Source organism: Agelaius phoeniceus, chromosome 1 (assembly GCF_051311805.1).
Source record: "Agelaius phoeniceus isolate bAgePho1 chromosome 1, bAgePho1.hap1, whole genome shotgun sequence".
NCBI classification, from domain to species: Eukaryota; Metazoa; Chordata; class Aves; order Passeriformes; family Icteridae; genus Agelaius; species Agelaius phoeniceus.
This window is the reverse complement of record NC_135265.1, coordinates 54541535-54562238: the sequence shown is the minus strand read 5'-3', so window position 1 is coordinate 54562238 and position 20704 is coordinate 54541535. Positions and strand designations below refer to the sequence as shown.

The window sequence follows — 20704 nt, the reverse complement described above, 5'->3', positions numbered from 1 at the left end:
TACATAGAACTTTTAAAATTTGAATCAGGGAAGGAAGGGGGTGGGAGCTACACGGTTTGATATGTTTCTGATGCCAGTATCTCCTTTGGTAGGGATTTGCAGGCTTACCTTAGGTAGAATTGAAATAGGTAGATTTGAAACTTTGCTGGCAGTTTTAAGAGGAACCATGTTGTTATGGGTGGTTAGTTACATGCATCATCAGAAGTGATGTCTGTATTTGGAATAAAATAAAATGGTGTCACAGAATCAATCAATTAGGTTGAAAAAGACCTCTGAGATCATAAGTCTGAAGACCATCACGTCAACTATATCAGAGTCAGTCTTTCCTTAAACACCTCCAGGGGCAGTGGCTCCACCACCTCCCTGGGCAGTCAATATCTGATCACCCTTTCTTTGAAGAAATACATCCTAATGTCCAGCCTAAATCTCTCCTGGAGCAGCTTGAGACTGCCCTCTTCTCCTGTCACTGGCTGCCTGGGAGAAGAGGCCAACCCTCACCTGACTGCATCCTCTTTTCAGGTAGTTATAGGTCTTATCTCCAGGATTGACAACCCCAGCTCCCTCAGCTGCTTCTCACAGGGTTTATGTTCCAGATCCTTTATCAGCCTTGCTGCCCGTTTCTAGACTCATTCCAGTACCTCAATGTCCTTCCTAAATTGAGGGGCCCAGAACTGGATGTAGAACTCAAGGTACAGCCTCACCATGCTGCTGGCCACACTGTTCCTGGTACATATGAAAAGATTTTTACTGAAAGACTGAAGACTGTGCTTCTGATTTCTTTATGGCGATCTCACTGTAAAATGCCTCCCAAACATTGTTTGATTCAGAAAATCTCATGTGGTAATAGACCATATAGTATTTCTACCCTGCAAAATAACCCATATGGAAAAAAAAAAAAATTGATCTATTGATTGCCATCATCTTTTACATTCTCTTGGTTCATCAGTTCCTTATTATGAGCTCAGGTGAATACAGACACAGTAGAGGGCTCTACCACATCAGAAATATCATGACCATTTCAGCTATACAAGACAATGGAGGAGAAAACCATTGAGTTGTGTTTCTTACCTTTTCCTCTGGTTTTCCTTGTCCTTGATGGTAAAGGATGTGAATGTTGCAGTAATCCTTCATGTTTTTGAAGAATGCACATGAGAATTGGTGAAGCTTTTTATCAATTTGTTTTTGAGAGTCCTAATAGTGCAATGAATGGAATGGGAAATTGCCCAGTTATTTTAAACAGTGCTGCTGATGTAGGAAAAACATCCACAGTTCTTGACCAGTCATTTCTTGGTGATTGTTTTCTTCAAAACAAAAGTTGGTACTGAATATATCAATATAGGCTTAATTACTGTAGAAAATAAGATTAATAGAAATGTCAGTGTTTTGAGTAAAAAATATATCTGAGAGGAAAATTCAACACTGTACTAATAATAAAAATAATAAGGAAGCTTGACTGCATCTTAAGCAATACTTTTAAAAGAAGTAGTGGTGATCCTCAAAGATACTTCAGGGGTTTTGTAGTTGATTCTGTAAAGAAAAGGGATCTGGAATTTGAGTCTAAGCAAAAAGTACCTCAAAAGAAATTTAGGTCTGTCATATGAGAAGAAGAATTTAGAGACTCAGAACAGAGAAAATCATGATTTTTCTGGAGTCCTGAGTAGCTGCTAGACAATTAGTATACTTTTCTTTAAACAACTGGGTACATGCTTTTAGGTACATGCTTTAACTTGCTATCTAGAGAACTGCTTGTTCACCTCAACGTGTTGTGGATTTCAAGTTCAAATAAGTGTATTTTCTTGCATTCAGGTCCCAAATAATCAATTAAATGCATAAAGCAAGCTCGTGTAAATAAATTGTGGAGAAAGGAGGCCAAACTGTCAATAGTGTTTGATTAGGGGCATTAGTGGAAAGATTCTAAATATGAATTAAAAAAGCAATTATATTTTCTAATTCTGTCATTTGGAAAAATAATTCTGGATGTCTCACTTGAATATCTACTAAAACTGCCTTTAACCTTCTGAAATAGAAATAGAACTAATGATTTGATATACTGCCAAGCAATTAGACCAGTAAAGAGACATTGTTCCACCAGCATCTATTATTGGAAATATCTGGATTTCTAAATGTCAGCTAAATATGTTCATCCCACAAGCTAAGAGAAAGCCGACCTGACCTTTTGACACTACCTGTTCAGGAATAGGAATTTTTTAAGCACGCTATTCTACACAGATAAAGGGTTCACAAAATTTGACCTGGAAAGAATGGTCAAAGGAATTAGTTTTGTTTAGTCTAGAAAAGAACAGACTGGGGAAGGATGTGATTACAATCTTCCAGTACATAAAATAATGTTATAAAGATGATAGTGATTAGTTTTCTCTGTTCATTTGGGGAAAATACAAGAATAAAGATGTTTAATAGTCAGACACTTAGATTATGTATCAGGAGAAAAATTTCTAGTAATAAAAATGCAGAACAAGGTGCAGACTACATAAGAAAATTCTCATCTTATTAACTTGAAATTTTAAAGATTAATTAGACCAAGACTTGTCATTAATAGTCAAGGTTGCTGTGTTGTTCATGGTACGAGGTGAATAGATAGATGATCACTTAAAAGGCTTTTCCCATGTTTCATTTTCTATACCTGATACATTTGGCAAGACATTCTAGACTTGTTACATTGGATATGAAAATAATTGCCTAGTGGGTGCCTATCTTTTTTTTTTAATAATTCTGATTATATGATTAAGGTAACAATATTACAAGGATGGAAGAATAATAGGTAAAGAAATTATAAATATTGTTTAGTGGCTTTTAGTGCAGAACTATATAAATAAGAGCAGTAAGTTTGCTATTATAAATATCTTTTTCTCTGTTTCTTAACAATTTTGGTATCACACATTGTTTTCTGGGTGAAGTTAATAACAAGGATCTGAAAATTGTGATGAATAATCACCCCATATAGATATACACAGGGCCTGAAGCATGGCATACCCACTCAAAAGAATAGAAGAAACATCAAAATTATTTAGTCTTTCCAAAATGTCTGTAAAAGTTATGAACACAGCATTTCACAGTATGATCCATCACCAGCTCAAAACTAGCAGTGCAAAAACAAACAAGAGAACATAGTTTATATATAGACCGTTAGTACATATTGAAGGTTAATATGAAAGGGTGTGAAGGTTTTAATAGTCATTCTGTGTTGGTACCAGCTGTCTGTTGGTGGTTGAAAGTATAACGTGCTTGTAGCTCACTTTGTTTGATGATGACTCTAAGAGCTTAAAGATATGTTAGACACGTGCAGTCTTAGTGAAGCTTTTATTTAGCTGCATGAATATAAAGTAGTGTCAAACATCAAAGCTTTTTTCCTTCACATTAAACAGACTACTTGTGTTATAGCTCCTTGTATTTTCAGAGAGTCTGTGAAAGAACATGATAATGTTTATCTCTTTTTTTCCTCTTGAGTTTAGGAACTGATTGTATTTTATATTACATACATGTTTTGTTTTGTTTTGTTTTGTTTTGTTTTCCTAGGTACTGCACAATGGACTTGTGATGGAAATGAATCATCCAACAGCTGGGAAGATAGCTGTTCCAGGTTAGATGTTTAATCCTTTTTGCTGTATTAAATGCTACATGACATCCTGAGTGGTTCTGGAGCTCAGCTGAGGACATGACGCATCTTCACATTTCACTCAAATGAATAAAAGTTTAACCAGGCTGACATTTGTCAGATAGTCATTCCATTGATGGAATAGTCATTCCAGTAGCAGAAAAATGGGTTAAAATGTTTGTCAGAATAGCTTCTGGTTTTCATCGGTCAGTTGTCATAACATGAATATCAATTTGATAATATTTGCAAATTCCCACTGCTAGAAATGTTACTGCTAAATAATCTACGTGAATATGTGAATCTGGTTTTGATTTAGTTTGATTTTACAAGTTACCCAGGCTTCTTTTAGGGACATTTCTGTTTAAAAGAAAAAAAAAAAAAAGACAAAAGAGGAGGGAAATTTTTACTGAATGCTTAATGAAGCTCTGCCATAATGAAGTCTTAAATAACTATTTTGAACTTCCAAAAATACAGAAGTATATACAAAAGTAATGAACTAGTCCCTTCTCTTTACAGCTCTAAATGGACCAGGAACTTGTGTAGCTTTCCTTCCATTAGACTTGTTATGTAATGGAGTTAGGTTCAACCACAGCCATTATGAACATCTTGCAGTTGGCTTGGTTTTGATAATTGATCCTTATCTGATAACCTGTTAGCTAAAGGGGCAAATTTTTGCTTCTCTCTGCTTTTCTTTCTCCCAGGCCACATTGAGAATTGTTTCTTCCTTCATTCAAAGCACTATGTCATGTCTAGTTTTATAAGAACTTCTCCTTACATTGTGATTTTCTGTGCCAGTTCCATCCTCTGACACTGCATCCAGTTGTAATCAATTTCAGTTGACTTGAGCACATGTAGTGTTAGGAAGAATTTGGCCCATAAAATTTATCTTTATATTCACATCCTGAAATCACACTGGGATGCAGAAAGAATTATTTGAAATAAACCAATCCTGTATTAGATCATGTTTTCTTCATGGATAGAGGGGGTGTTTGTGTGTGTGGATGTGTATGCTCCATATTTGCTCTTTATCACAGTTTGCATTCCACATTTGGTCTCACTAGATTTCAGTGTTTGGTTGGCTGTATTGAAAAATGCTTTTCTAATTTAGATGCACATATCTGGAAATAACAATCCTTTTTAAAATAATTTTCTTACAGAAAAGTAATCCTGGTTTATTTACCCAAAATGAAAAGACCAATAAAAGGTTTTTGAGTTAATTCTTTTTTAAGAAGTAGAAATAAAAGCCTTACAGATGGTAGAGGAAGTGTGTAAGGTTTTCATGTTGCATACAATTTATAATCTATCTTAGAGAAAGCAAATACTCCTTAAGGGGATAGCTTAAACTGCAAGAAGAGGAAAGAGATGAAAGGAATGTTCTAATGTCTGTCAGCAGCGATAGAATGTATTGGCAAGAGAGTGAGTTTTTACATAGGTAAGCCATAGTACTTCCCAAATCCTTAGTAATTTTTTTATTTTATTAAACTAGTGACACTGCACTAAACTAAAATAAATCATCTTAGTCTCTAATGGTTTGCCATTTAGATGGACTTCTATGAAGAGTTTCTTGTATTGAAACAGATGGCTGAAATGATTATTGGATATTTGAGCAGGAAAAGTAGAATTCCTTCCTTTCCTGGCATGGGAGGATAAGGAGGGGAGACGCAGGGGAGGAAAGGGGGAAGAACACTTATTCAGTGTGAGCAGAATGGACCTATTGATATCTCTGGAAAGACAGTGCATTACACTGTCCCAAAACTAAAGTGAATTTGGCCACTGTTGATGATAGGTAATGGAAGTACCCTGGATTTGTCCTACTTAATGATATGTCTGAAGAGTACAGGGAAGAGTGTGCAAAGAAAACCTATAGTAGATAATTTCTTCTCAATGACAGTTAAGAAATAGAAGGTTTTGGGTTTTTTTTAATGTGGTTATATTTTAATATCTTGTATTTGGTAGAGAACAAGTTTACTAAGCTCTTAGTTTCTGTCTCAGGATTGCTTATTAAGGAAAAATAAGTTATTAATGTGAATGTTGAAACTGAATAGGCTGAAAATGTTTTTCTTTTAAGGGACTGGGGAGATTCTAATCCCAAAATAAAAAGAGATTGCTGTTATGTCTTAACCATATAAGCTAGATTTTAATGTGTCCTTTAGTAATTGAATTGGACATCACACTTGAGGCTCTTGATAGAGGTCTGACTTTTGCTGCCAAATAAAGTTGTGAGTGCAGTGACAGGCACAAATTAAGTGGGCCATGCTGGCAGATTTCAGCTCCAAGTATCACAAGGTGGCCTCTGTGTCCAGCATATTGATTTGCAGTAGTCCTTCTCCAGACATGTCCCCAGTTTGAGAGTTGATTCAAATCTGTGTATGAGTCCTCCTTTGGAGATCTTGCAGCTTGAAATGGATTTTGCCATTGACATTTGTGTTGGCTACATTTTTAAGGTTGGACTTGGTAATTAATACTCCTCCTCTGCTTAAATATCTTTTGATATGGTTATTGAATTTGGTTATTTCCTCACTTTCCCCATTGCCGTTTTTGTGATTCCCAGTGTAAATTATACTGTATGCTGATAAGTGCATTATAGGGTGATGGGAGAAATTGTACTACAAAAAACATTTTTCTAGTAATTTTTCTTTTCAGCATGTATCTTTATGGTAAGAAAGCAAGCAACCTTGCATCTTTCAAGTATTCATGAAAAATGTCTATGCACAAATAGATCGCAATGCTGTTACTACTATCAAGGTATCTCCAATTCAAGAACAAATGTGAAAAAGAGAGTTCATTGTGTCTTAGAGTGACTCTATAAAAGATTGTGAGAACATTCTGAAGAAAGATATGGTTCTGTGGTAGTTCAGTGGTTTCTTTAGGATAATGTTTCACCTATATAATTCTGTACTTTCATGTAATGATGTTGTTCTTGAACTGACATATACATACACTTGTCATATAGAATGTTATATACACTATATATACTTGTTATATAGTAGGTGCGACACTGTGAGAGAGCCCTGTTTGAGTCATTCTTGCCAGAACTGGTTCATCTGATTGTAGGGCATGAGAAATGTAGAGCACAGAAAGTATACTCTCAGGGACAAAAAAAAAGTGTTCTATACAGTGCCAGATTTCAGATGATACTGGATGGCACAGAGACACTACAGGTAAGTGAAGGGACAAAATTTCAAGAAGTTTTAGCATCTGGGTTAGTCTTGAACTACTTTGCCAATGAGTAATAGATTTTACAAAGAGTGGTAGTACGTGGATTTCTGGAAGCCACTGAGTATTCTGAGTGCCAATATGGAGCATAATGGGTGCTCCCAACCCATACTGATTACAAAGAAAAGAACTAATTGATGAAATATAGTCTTTCCCAAACCTTTTCAATTACAGTACCCTTATGTGATTTGGGAAACTCAGATAATAATACTCCAGCTTCTGCATTATCTAGTCTCTAATGTTGACTTTTAAAGGCTGGTGGTTTTTAACGTCAAAACAATGTTTGTTATCTTATTTTTTTAATGAGAAAACCACTATGTATTCAGCTGTCCCTAACAAACTAACCTTTTTAGAATTTATTAACTTGCAGGAACCTTTGTGAACTAAATTTAATTTCTGACCCCTTCTAAGCCTTAGCAAACTGGGGATTTGGATATAAGCCTAGACTTTGGAATCATCTCTGATCAAACAGGAAGCAATATAACTGTTGAAGTTGTGTAAATCACCTCTTCCAGACAAAACAAATATTCTTAGTTTTGATTATGTTTACGTTGTATGTTCTTCTCATCCCCATTTCCTGAGTTGACAAACACAATGCCTCTCCTTTGGCCCATGATATGCATCAAGGATGACTTTATTGCTCAGAAAGGCCAATCTCATACCTGGCTTCATAATTTCCTTCTGTGCTCTTGATATAAAGTTTTTGGGGGACTATTCCAAGCTCAGTTAGGAAAAACAGTGCAGGATTCCTCCTTGACATAGATTTCTTGGACTGAATTCAGGCAACTTATGTTAATTAATCAACCCACTCAGGAGAAATGTCCCTTTTTCCGGTCTTCTCCTGTCACTGTGCATTACAAATATACTACTGAAACAGGAAAGAATTTTTTTTCAGAGGTAGGCTTTTCCTGTTGTGTGTGATTCATGAAATGGTGTCATGGTTCCATGGAGACTAATTGCTATCAATCTCTTAGAAGAATGGTTTTAAAGAATAAGACAAAGAGGCAAGAAATCTAATAGGACTTCCCTATTGTGCCGCAGATTTCTTCCTTAACCTTGGACAAATCACTTTGTGTCTTACCAAACTAATTGTTTGCAGTGTTTTGGATCTTGGTTAATAATTGAAAACTACTTTAATTCCTCAGGGAAGGAATTTCTTGGGAAAACTCTGTTATTTTAAATATTTATTTTGATTTATTATGTATATATTTATACCTATTTTCTTCATGTATGTGGAAGACATAGTTAAGGAAACAGTGTTGTGTCTATGTATTTGATCAGAGCATTTCAGTACAGGGAGCAAATATGGCTGTAAGTGATACATGCTATTTTTTTTGACCATTTACTGTGAGTGTAGTATAGGAAGCTTCAGTAGGTCTATAAAGCAGAGAAAAGTGACTTCCACATGGAGGAAGTTTGCAGGAAATTAAGGAAGTCTGTACTCCAATCCATTATTTCCTGCAGCTAGGAGATCCTTCAATATAACAACAGCAACAACATAAAAAATCTCAACAATTTTTTCAACATCCTTTGCTTGAAATTCTGATTCTATCTGCTTCTCATCAGGTGTTTTTTCATATTTGTGTGTGCCTGTCTGTGTGTGTTTGCCTGCATGTGCATAACCAATGCGCATGGTTATGCACATGCATGCAAACACACACAGGCAAACACACACATGGTTATGCACAAGCATGGTTGATTGAAAAATTTTAATTTCACTTCACTGTTTATGGTACATTGGAGACAAACAGTTTCACCAGCATTACCATGACCTCATTTGTCTTTTTTAGTCATCAGGGCTGACTATTTATGTCTTTTACATTCACAGAGCTGATTTCAATTTTGAGGAGTCCATGACCATTACAGGAACTTACACAAATAATGTATGACAGCTCAACTAGCTATCCTCAAAGTTCTTTAAAAAATTAATAAATATATAAACAGTGTATTCACACTGATTGCAAAAGCAGAAAAGAGATGGTGGGAATGGCAAGGAATATGTTATTGGCTTCAGGATTATGTAGAAAGGCTAGTGCATCTTTTTAATGAGTGATGCTTTAATTTGGAATCTTTTAAGAATAATTTTAAAGTAAAACATTAATAACAAACCTTTTAACATTTTTGCTCCTCTGTCATATGTTTCCACAGTATTTCTCTACCACATATTTTAAAACTTGTTATACCTTTAGGAATGGTCTTAGTGCGACAGTTAATATTTTAAAGTTGTTTTTAGGAAGAAAAGGCAGCTATTTTGTACCCAGTTCTAGGTCTTCGGTTGTTGGAGGGAATTAAGAAACAGTGGAAGACTTTTCCATCAGTCTCAAAGTAACTGAGTATCAGTACTGACTGGGACCAGTACTGACTGGGTCACTCAAGCAATGGCTCTTCAGAACTGCTATTCAAGGTCTCTAAGCCAGACTCTTCTCTCATCACACCCTAGGTTTCTTTGTTGGTCTTTAGGATCTTGCAAAGTTGTTTTTATTTTATTGTATATTTTTCCAGGATCTGGCACTGCCATATAGGGAGGAAAAATAAAAATTTTTCAGAGGACAAATGGGGACATTTTTCTGCTTTGTCCATAATAAGTCAAGTAAAGCTGTGGTTGAGGTATTAAGTGTTGATGGGTAATAATACTTCTAGTTACTGGAGAATATTTTCTTTACATTTTCTTCCATGTGTCCTAAGCTATACTAGGATTTTCTTTAAACTGGACATAATTCTGATAAAGCATTAACTCAAGACTAACTCATTGCTGTCACATGGTGGGGGGAGGGAGGGGGTGAAAGGTGAAGTATTGACTGAATAGCCAAATAAATTAATGAGTTTTCCACCAATGTAATTGTCCTAAAATTCAACTTTGTCTAAAATGATGTGTTTTTTTCTTCTGTTTGAATGTGTTTCCCACTTCTTTCTTTATAAATAACAATAACTTAGAAAGTAGTTTCTTTACCCTCACTCTGTAACAAGCACAGCCAGGTGCTCACACAGTTCAGGGTGTGTGATTAAAAAGATATGTCTGCATGCCTCAGGTGTGTTGTAAAACAGCCAAATTACTTCAACACACATACATTTTTCATATATCTTTATGATCTTTAATAATTATTGGATAAGAAAAGGAATCTACTGTCAGTTAAAAAAGGGTTGGTTTCATTAAATGTAAGAATATGTTTTAAACATCCAGAAAATTTTACTTAATCCCTAAGATACTGAGTAGACTAATCCTCATTTGTGTTTCCTTCATATCATCTTGACCCAAGCCCTGCCTTCCCATCATGGTAAGAGTGATTGAACTTACACTGTTTTCTGTGAATCTAGACTGAACAATTTTGTGGTCAGCACTGGCCATTAGGTCATGTGCTTTGCCTTTTATCTCATTGATCGTGGAGTATCATCAATTTAACTCTTTCACATATTTTTGACTATAGATTGTGTTTTTCAGAAGTCCTCAAGAGATGGAAAATTTGGCAAATAAATGCCAAATATCTGTCTTTAAAGGCCTGATTACTTTAATTATTAAAAACCCTATATCTTCAGTTTAATACAGAAATTATATGTTTTTTGTGTCTTTCATGAGGTTTAAATATTTTTTGTACCATGAAAGTACTTACATGACGAAAATTTTATTTAGATAACTTTTTGACAAACTATATAGGGTAAATTGCCCAGATCTTTTCAGGTCCTCTCTGTAAGTACAGTGCACTTACAGTTTTGTAACTCTGTTTTTTTTATTGCAGTCTATGTACTGTATATATACAGGAAAAACTGCAGTTGTATAGAGTGCATTGCAAACTTCCTGACTGACTCTGGGCAAGTCTTTTAGCCCATGAAATTTTGTTTCTCACTTCTTCGTGCAAAAGGTTGAGATAATAGAATTCACAATTAACTAATATTTTTTCCAAATTATAATATATATATATATATATATATATGTATATAAAATGTAATATTTTGTGACATTTGATGCTATTTTTCCTTGTAGTTTATTAAAAGAATCATCAGATAGAAAGGGGCAAAATAAGGCTTATACAGTCAGCTTAGTTGTTCAGTTGCTTAGAGCCAACCATCAGTAGATAGAGTGTACCTGTTGTACATTAGTTAATTTATCTGTAACTCCTGAAGTAGGGAATATTTAAGTCCTTTGAGTCAATGTGAACTTGAAATTATTTTTGTTCTGCTTCCTTATACTTACCACTCTTGCTAATAAAGTCCAGACCAGAAATTAATGCCATATTACATCAAAATCAAAAACTAAAATGGTGATTTTGACCCGAGTCATGAATATTCTAAACAATTCCTCAATAATTTGAGCTATCAAAAATAATGTATTGCTGCCACCTCTTTTGCCCTCTGCCATTTTGCAAACTATTTTGGAACTCTTTTGTGATTCTGGGAGAGAAAGAAATTCCCAAGAAGTTTTCCAAATGTTTTATGACTAGATGTTCCTTTTATTTTTTTACCAGACTTTGTTTACTTTTATTTATCTGCTACTTTACTTTTATTTATCCGCTATTGGTCACCAAATTTGATTCAAATGTTGACTTTTTTTGCTAGCATAAACATTTTTTTATGCAAATAAAAATAGCTTGTCCATCCTAACGTAGTGTGCAAAATATTTTAACCTAGACAGAATAGATGAGAACTAGCTTAATCCAGGGTCTGTTTAAACACTAGGCATTGAGTCAAGACCTGATTAGAAAAATATCCCAGACACAGAGTCTGTTAAGGTACAAAACAGAATTCACTAAGAAAACACAGAATCCCTGTTTTGGGTCTCTGAAACTAGACTGAACAGAGAAAATAAAAGCAGATTACCCATATAAAAAGCAAATAAATGATCTATCAAATGGAGTTGATAACTTAATGAATTTTGAAATTTATTGTGAGTCTATTGCTTTTAATTAAAGTTATTTAGAGATTGTACCTTTGGCAGGACAAAAAAAAAAAAAAAATTGTGGAGTGTTCCTCATCGGTTTTCAACTAGATGTAGAGATGAAATGAAGCAGAAGTTTGCAGATTAGAACAAGCTTTTTAATATTCTTTGCTGACTGTTTTTAGAAACATCACAAGGAACAGAAAATGAGGCCCATTTGTGAAAACAGGCAGAACAATTTATAAACATGTGAGGCAAACAAAGTTTTAAGGCTGATGATGCACTAATACCCAATTCCCATCATCCAATTTATACAACACGTAACTTCATGCACACATCTGCTATTTCGAGCCCAGATACAGACATGCAAACTTGTATAGGCTTATAGCAATTTAATAGTATTCTAAAGAAATCAGAAGATTAGTGCTAAAAATTAAGCTACATTGCTTTGATTATGAGATAGATCCCTATATAAGTGAATCTATGATGAAAACTCTCCTTTAATTTGAAGCATATTAGTTTTCACATTTGCTCATACCTAGGGGGACAGAAAATTTTTAAAAAGTGCTACAGAATTGTCTTGGTAGTATTTACCTTTGGTACCTTCTTAAAAGGCTGGAATGAGGACTTATGTTGTAGTTTCTGAAAGGGAAGTTTTACTTTCTGCCTTCCTCTGTAATCACAAATCAATGTCCCCACTGTATAATTTAGTAGTTGTTTTATCTCAATACTGAATGTAGGGCTTAATAGTTTACTTTTCTACTCCCCATTTTTGCTTGGATTTCCTGAGAAAAAAACATCAGAAATGCTGACCTGTTCTTTTGCTCCTTGTAGATTCAGTTACCTTGCTCTAGCTTCTACTGCCTCTAAAAGTGTTGGGAGAATACATGGGTAAAATGTAGTTTTGACATGGCTGTGTAGCAGTGTTAGACTGCCAGAGACCACTTTAACATGCCCTTCAAGCACTTTTGTAAGAATGACAATGTAGAGAAACCTACTGGAGGAAAACAGTGAATTGGTGGAGTAATCAACTACCTTGGTGTCTTCCAGTTAAGCCATTTACCCTCTAAGAGTTACTATTCTGACAGATTTTAAGCTTTTCAAAATGTTAGCTAGTGTGGTGATACCTTGGAATCATCCTTCCAACTGACTTCAAGAAAGAAAGCAATACCTTGTTTACTACTTTAATATGACTTTCAGATTCTCACTGCTAGAAAGCTTACCACTCAAAGCAGCATCACCCACAACAATATCCCTGAGGTAATATTATCATTTCCATGAATTTGCATTTACTTTTTTACTTTTACATTTTTGTATTTGTTTTGGTTTTGGTATTTTTTTTTTAAGTAGGAAGTTTTCACTCAGGTGCTATATTTTAAGGCACAGCATATACTTCTCATTTTCAGGTATTTTCATAGATTGGTATTCATTTCCCCAAGTGTACACAGATATGAATCAAAATGTTTCATTGATTGTATTTAGAAGCTATAAGTCTAAAGTCTTATCTTCCTCTTTGAACTTAGTCCTATACTGTACCAGTTACAATGAAATATAATAATATTCAATAACATAAGTATAGTCCTATACTGTACCAGTTACAATGAAATATAATAATATTCAATAACATAAGTATTCATTACACTGGTATATCACATGTGAATATATTATAAACTCTTCTACACTTGACAACCCAAGGCGGTTGTTTGGTGTTAAACTGTAGAAAGAGAAGAATTAGGTCATTACAGTGCATGTAATTTATAAGTAGAGGTTATTCAGAAAATTCAGAAATATGAATATTTTTTGTTTAGTGTATAAACATTTTTTAACAAAATCTTGTATAAGAAAGAAAATTATTGTAATTGAAAACAAAGGTAATCCTTGGTGTCATACTGAATTTTTACCTGCTTGCCTTTGAACAGTATTTATTGGTAATTTTACTTACCTTTGATATCCAAGAAAAAATAATTTGACAGCCAGGCAAAAAATAATTATTTATTCATAAACCAGATTTCAGATATTGGGTACAATCAGGGAACTTACATGCTCTGATGATTTGTTGCAAATACATTGTTGATGTTAAATGCCTTAGTAAATTGCGGATGATTTTAAAACTCAGGATGAATGAATTAAACAAATGCAGTCTTCTTTGCAGTAAGACGTGTCCTTAGTAAAAGTGCTTTTCTCTTTTTTGAAGACTCTATTTGGAGCTTTGTCATATCATTTTTCTAAATTTACTCTAGGTATCAACTGAAAAGTACTGTAAAATAGGGAACCTAATATATGCAAAACAAAATGAAAGATTCCAATCCATGGTACACTTTGTAATATAGTGACTGATAATTACACAGAAATATTAAAAGGATCAATTTGTAGAGGCTCTTTAAAAAGCCAAGATATAAGATTGAAAGCTCAATCATAATTTAGGAAATTTCTGTCTTCTTGTGCTTAATGTCCTTAGCAGAAGACTTTTTTAGTAGTTCAAGATTTAGTTTTATATTTGAATAATGTAACTATTACCATCTCCTATCTTGTAAAAAGAAAGAAGTTCTGTTCCTAGTAACCAGGACATGTGAACCGCACTTTGGAGAGGAAGGACTGTGTTTTGGTTTGCTCATCATACTGGGATAATAGCTGATTTCTGCTTCCTAGCAGTTTTTAGCTTGTTAACTAAGAATACCTACCCAAAGACACCGATTCAGGCAGGAATGTGATTGTACTTAATTCCAGAGTTATTTCTGGGTGCAGATGTCATTGGTGTACAACTCAGCCTTTGAAAGACTTATGACTTTTGATTATAGATTGGTGTCTTCCACAGGTCTCGTATTACCAGTCTTTCCTAAATACTGAAACTGTGAAATAATGAGACATGCTGGTTGAGCAAACAATTTTGCCCTGAATTTTAAGATACAATGAATATAAAATTCACTCACAAGTTGTCTTCTTCCACTGGTAACGTTCAGCCTACAATAAAACCCCAGGTAGGCTGACCAAACGTAGGCTGACCAAATGGATTCACATCTATGTGAAGAGAGCTATATAATAGGAAAAAAAAACCAGATTACTAAGATGTGCACCAGATTACACTCTCATATAACCACTCACCATACAGGATATGACATAAATTATATTTTCTAATGCTATTGCATCTATTGGCAAAAAAATGAGACTATATAGCCAATTAGTTTTTCTTTCCTTTGTACTTCTGTTTCAAAGGCTTAAAGGAAAACCATACATATTTTGCATTGTGGTTATGTTATCTGTATGATGCTGAGATTTATTTTCTTTGTGTAAAAAAAGTAGATAAGTTTAAATTTATGGGTTTTATCCATATTTTTCTAATATTGTGTCTTAGGGCTTACCACCTCCACATTCACCCTAGTTTCTTTGGCGTATTTTTTTTTTCCAGTGATTTAATTTGTTCCAGACATCTATAACGTGGACACATACGCTCTCTGTATATTGTATACTAAAGGAGTTCCTGTACAACAGGATGTGCTCAGTGTGCCATTTATACTGTCCATTTGGATTAGAAGGAATTAAGTAATTTTACATAGCTATTGGCTATTTCCTGAGCATGTGAGTAAAACCTGTCGCTTCCCTGCCCCACAGACTGTTCACACCTTCAAGGAGATGCCCAAACCCTGATCTGCCCTACTTGGAGCCATCTCAGGGGCTTCCAAGAGTGGCCAAATGCCCCATGTCTTATCTACCTTGGGGGCAAAAATCCTTTCCATGTCTGACAGGGCACCTGTGGGTGCTTCAAACCACTGGGATCCCTGGCAACATCTCTACATTCCATTTCATATGACTGCTGTTCCCAGTTACCCAGGGGATGAGGATGGCAAGCTCTGCAGTGATCCTCAAGAAGGTGTTCCCTTGCTCTTGCCACTGCTGAAAAGGGCTGATAGCCTCGGGCACCTCCAGGGGTTGGTGGGTCATCTCATCTCCTGAGGGGCTTGCCGTCTGATGAAGATGACTGTCACAAACTGGGAATATAGCCCACTGCTGCTATTGCCATTGTCCCACTAAAACTAGCTGCACAGCTCCTATGTTAAACACAACCACTGGCCATGCTTATGAATGATGTAAAACACCCTTCAGTCACAGGGTAAAACTTTAAGAGTTAGTTTCTTCCTTTAATCTTTCTAAGAGTTATTTGCCTACCTTGTATTGCAGGAAGATGTTCAGGTCTTAGCTATAACTCTGTCAAATCTTTTTTGCCTTTAGTATTGAAGATTCAAAGTAATGAAAGATTGAGGAAGGTATTGCTCTTGTCATTGTGTACCTTGGTGCTAAAATTAGTATGCAATTTCAGACTATGTAAATAAAGGCATTTATATCATATATAAATATTTTTTGCTGTGGTGAAGACAGAGATGAAAGGCAGGAGTTTGGTTCCTTGGGTATGCAGGGATATAAAGAGCATGCATGATTTCCCACCAATTCACCAATGAACATTTGCCACTACACTGTTTATGATGAGGTTGCCTTCTTGGAAAGAAGTACCTAATGGTTTTGTGTTCTTTGCCATATTTTTTCTTTACTTCAATAGCTCCTTTTTTTCCTTTGCCTTAACAATTTATCCCTTTCTTGAAAGTGATGGTAGGCCTCCAAGCATTTGTATTGCTCCTTCCAATTGTCACTTTCTTCCGTAGGCCATAAGTCAGGGGGCTTAGTTTTGCCTGCATTCATTCCAGAGGGAAGTTATCTTTCTTGAACCTGAAAACCTAGAAATGTCCGTAGTGGTACAGGTGAGCTCTCATCAGGGCTTTGCACAATGCCTGCCTTTCCTATGGAAATATCTTGCCTGAGACACAAGAATGTATTTGCTTGTAACTCCTTCATAGCTTACAGTCATCCTGTGATCTGTTCATGCCTCTGGGAATATTTTCCTGCTCTGATAGTTCTCAAGTGGAGCAGAAACTCATGGCACTCTGCCTGACATGATGGTACCTATTTCTGGTCTGCAGGTCTTCATGCAAGGAGTGTTTATTGATATAGGGAATGTCACTTTTGTCAGAGCTTCAGCTGGTGGGGAGGATGCTGTAGACCTATACCATGAGATGGAGCTTCTTCTGTCATGTGAATGCCATGAAATCCGGAATATGATGTGGACAGTGAAACCTACATTTCTTCATAGTTTTCTGAAATGTAAATTCAAAAGATCAGACTGTGAACTTCCTTGTTTCCTACATTTGAGGACAGCAAAGCATGAAGGATGGAGCCTGAGAAATGCTTTAATGAGGCTTCTATTCATCAGAACCTTGCTAGAGTCAGCTCCACGCAGTCACAACCAGCAGCACAATCCAGCCCTCCACTGGACAGCTAAAGTGGTGATGCAGTTAGACTAGATGATGTCTATACTACGTCCCTTCCAACTCAACTATTCCATTTTGTTCTATTCTATTTTAAAAACCTCTTCATTTACATATTTCTTAGACCTTCTGTCCACCTGTGTGTCAACTCACCTCCCTCAAATCTTACATTCTAGCAAGAAAAAAAAGGCCTGACCTTTTTTATTTCATCAACTTAATTCTACCCTTCCCTTCCAGCCTAGCAGTAGTATTACAGATATATTCCACAGGCCATTTAAGATGGGCACCTGACATCAAGACAGCCTTTATGAAGTTTCTGTTGTATATTGGTTCTTTGTTTTACACCGGGAACATCTCCCTGAACTGTGGAAGGATCTCTTCCAGGCTTTTTCATAGAGACAAAATGCATTATTCTCTCTCACAGTCATAATGTGTCTGAGACCATCAGAGGTTAAGAAACTGGGCTGGTTTGGCAGATGTTTCTTTTTATTCTGCCAAAAAAGTCAACAATAGGTATTCATAATTCTGGGGAGGCTTGGAGGTCATAGAAATTACAGGGCAGGCAGAATAGCTAATGCACAAATAGCTGAAAAAGAAAGCGATCTTTTGGGGATTCTCTCCCACCCTTTTATTCTGCTTGTCCTAGGGGCTGTCATCAGTCAGTGACATTGTGCATTGGCTTCACCCCTTGGTTCTGGCTGCAGTGTTCAAGGTTTGCCATTACCCTGAATGGCAAAACCTCTGTTTTATTGCTCCAGGGGAGATATTCTTCTACAGTTTGTCTTACACTCAGCTTTCAGTGCTTTGTATAAGACTTGAAACATTTTTATCAGCAACTAGTTTAAAATAAATTGTTGGAACACTTCTTAAGAGAGAATGGGGAGCCACCACGGAATAAAGATAGCAGTTATTGTGAGGCAGCATGTGGTGTAGAGAAGTCATCTGTTACTTTACCAGTATAGAGAAACTCATTAGATTCTTATTTTCTGATCTTCTCATAAGATCATCCTTGCTGAGCAAGACATGGAGCTACCACAGAAGTATGGACTTTAGAGGAAAAATGGATATGGAGAAGTCACCAAAGAGCTAGTTTATGTGCTTGTGTCTGGGATGTTAATGGCAATTGGATGATCTCTGCAAGTAATGTAATAGAGTACATTGGACTTCTCAGATGTGGGGAACTCCCTGCCCATCTTATGCAGTAAAGAACAGTGTGATACAATAGTCTGTCAGGTGATGCTAACAACAAGAATAAAGCATTACTGGAAGACAAAACAGGAGCTTTATAGAGAGAAAAAAAGCAGTCAGGAGGCAATGAACAGCCATGAGACTTTAAGTCCATTAATGAAGCTGAATTCCCATATAAAAAATCCTTACTTAAGCTTAACAGTACTAATATATAGTGAATAAAGCATTGGCTGGGAGTGTAACCATGAGAAAAGTATAATAAAATATTTCTACTATCACTTCTGGTGAAAAAGAAAAGTGAATGAGACATAGTTGGTACAAACAATACCTAAAACATTGTAGCAGCTAATAAAAGTATTTGCTATACTGTGACCCTATAAGGAATGTAACTCTGTATTTATCTGAACCCAAGAAATAAAAGGGGCAATATGTGCTTGCCTCACAGTCACATAATCTGGCATCCACATGTACTTTTGGAGATATAAAAGATCACTTAACGAGAGACAGAAACATATACGGGGCAAATGATTCCAGCATATAGGGGATGATGCTGAAGGAAACAGATAAATTTCTTCGAATGGCAAGGGCAGCTGAACTGTCTAGCAAGAGGATCAAAACAGCATCATCAGTGCAGAACAGGGACAAACTAAAGGAAATTCAGAAACAGGACAGAGACAGACTGTACAGGAATGCAAGTGTTGGGTTGCAGGGTATGTACTGAGTGAAACAATACACAAAACAGCACAAACCCTGTCTAGTACTCAGCAAAAACATAAAAAAAGCAGAGAGCATAGCAAGACTTTCTGTCCAGTGTGTTGTAGCTTGGGAAATAGAGAAAGTGTTAATAGGTAGGGACGACATAGAGATTACAGTTAAAAGAAAGATGTCTTCTGGTTGTCTTGCATAAGTCCAGGTAAATCGGTTGCACAGAAGGATGCAGAGAATGATGTCAACCTGTTTATTTTCAGAACTGTTCTATCAGGTCTTAATCAGTTGACTGCAGTTCGTTGGTGAAGCCATCAGCAGCCTAATCCTACCAAGCTGGACGACTTTAATATGGAGAATTAAAATTCATGATGCAGGCATTTGAAGACAAACAGCAAATGCAGCCTGTGGAGAATAAGTTTGACAATCAAGAGATGTTATATACACAAGGTATTAATTTCCTGAGCATGGTAGAGGAGAGAGTGTTCTCTGTGTGTGTTCTTCTTTTCAGAAAATGTACGGTCATACTTCAGGGAATCAGACACAACAAAAATGAAGTCAGAAAGAAGCTTCAATACAGTGAGATGACTAAAATTCAGTTTTTGATAATGGCCGAGTAATGACAAATAGTTGATAACTCTGCAAGAATTGAATTATTATGTCTATTGAAACTTTTAGAGAATGACTCAGATGACTGTTGCTGAGAAAAATTTGGAGTAAACTGAGGATCTTCATTTAGCCAAACACCAAAGTGTATAATTGTATGTCAGCACTAATACACACTAGATTCTATAAGCTATCATCCACTTAACACCTCTGTCAGGTTAAGACTTTTACCACTCTGTGATTTGAGCTATGTGACAACACTGACTACACCTTTTGGAAGATAATTGCCTGATGTAAATGCTTTTGACCTGCACCCAACTTCTAAGGTGTTGCAATGTAAATTGAAGCTGTGAAGGATTCCCAAACATGTGGCTTGAAGCTGATGACAGAGCTATTAAAAATTAATGATCTGGCAAAAGAGACAGTCAGTGTCACTATGTAATAAGCAAAATATGAAGTTGAATGTAGACATGTAGAACTTGAGTAAAACTATGTTTTCTCTGTTAGCTGACATCTGGAGAGATGTCAGCAAGACCCTGGAAAAGTCAGCATGATTAGGAAGGCACTTGAAATGAAAGCAGTCCAATGTCTATTAGACATAGTGATTTTTTTTCTGGAATTACCCAAGGTGTTTAAAACAATTACTGCTCCTAAGACTCTATAGGGTAGCTAAAGCAAAATTATTTTGTTCTGTAGGAGCTTAGGCACATTTACTAAAGAGAGGAAGCAAAAAGGAAACACAGAGCCATGCTTTCTGAAATGCAGTTCCCTCACTTCACTTTTCAGCACTTGCCCAAAATCTACTTGAAGGAACATGGACAACATTGTGAGTTTATATTTGGGTTTGTTTCTTCGTAAAACTTTAGCAGTGTTATCTGAAAATATGCACTTCCCAAAAAAATCCCTGCATATGATAGATGCACTCAAGAAGACACGCCTTCCAGAATACTAGACATGATTTTATAAGACAAAATCTGCATCTCCAGTGGTGGGCTTCACACAGCCTCCTGAAGACCAGGCAGTAGTATATCAGTTTGTGTACCAACCATGGCAGTCTGAAGGGGCACTTATGACAGGAAGTTACTCTGTTTTAATCTGTGAAGAATATACTATACTGTATATATAGTGTGTATATATATATATATATATATATATATATATATATATATACAGTATACTGAAAAAATATTT

At 35.8% G+C, this 20704-nt stretch overlaps 1 protein-coding gene across 3 annotated transcripts in view; it reads left to right on the top strand.

Moving 5' to 3' along the window:
* Window positions 1–20704, top strand: part of SUGCT (succinyl-CoA:glutarate-CoA transferase) — a 313980-nt gene that overhangs the window by 259535 nt on the left and 33741 nt on the right. For all 3 annotated transcript variants that reach the window (XM_054639787.2, XM_077179191.1, XM_077179180.1), the window contains one exon: window positions 3535–3598. In XM_054639787.2, the coding sequence (XP_054495762.2) occupies window positions 3535–3598 (64 nt within the window). The remainder of the gene's footprint in view (window positions 1–3534; window positions 3599–20704) is intronic.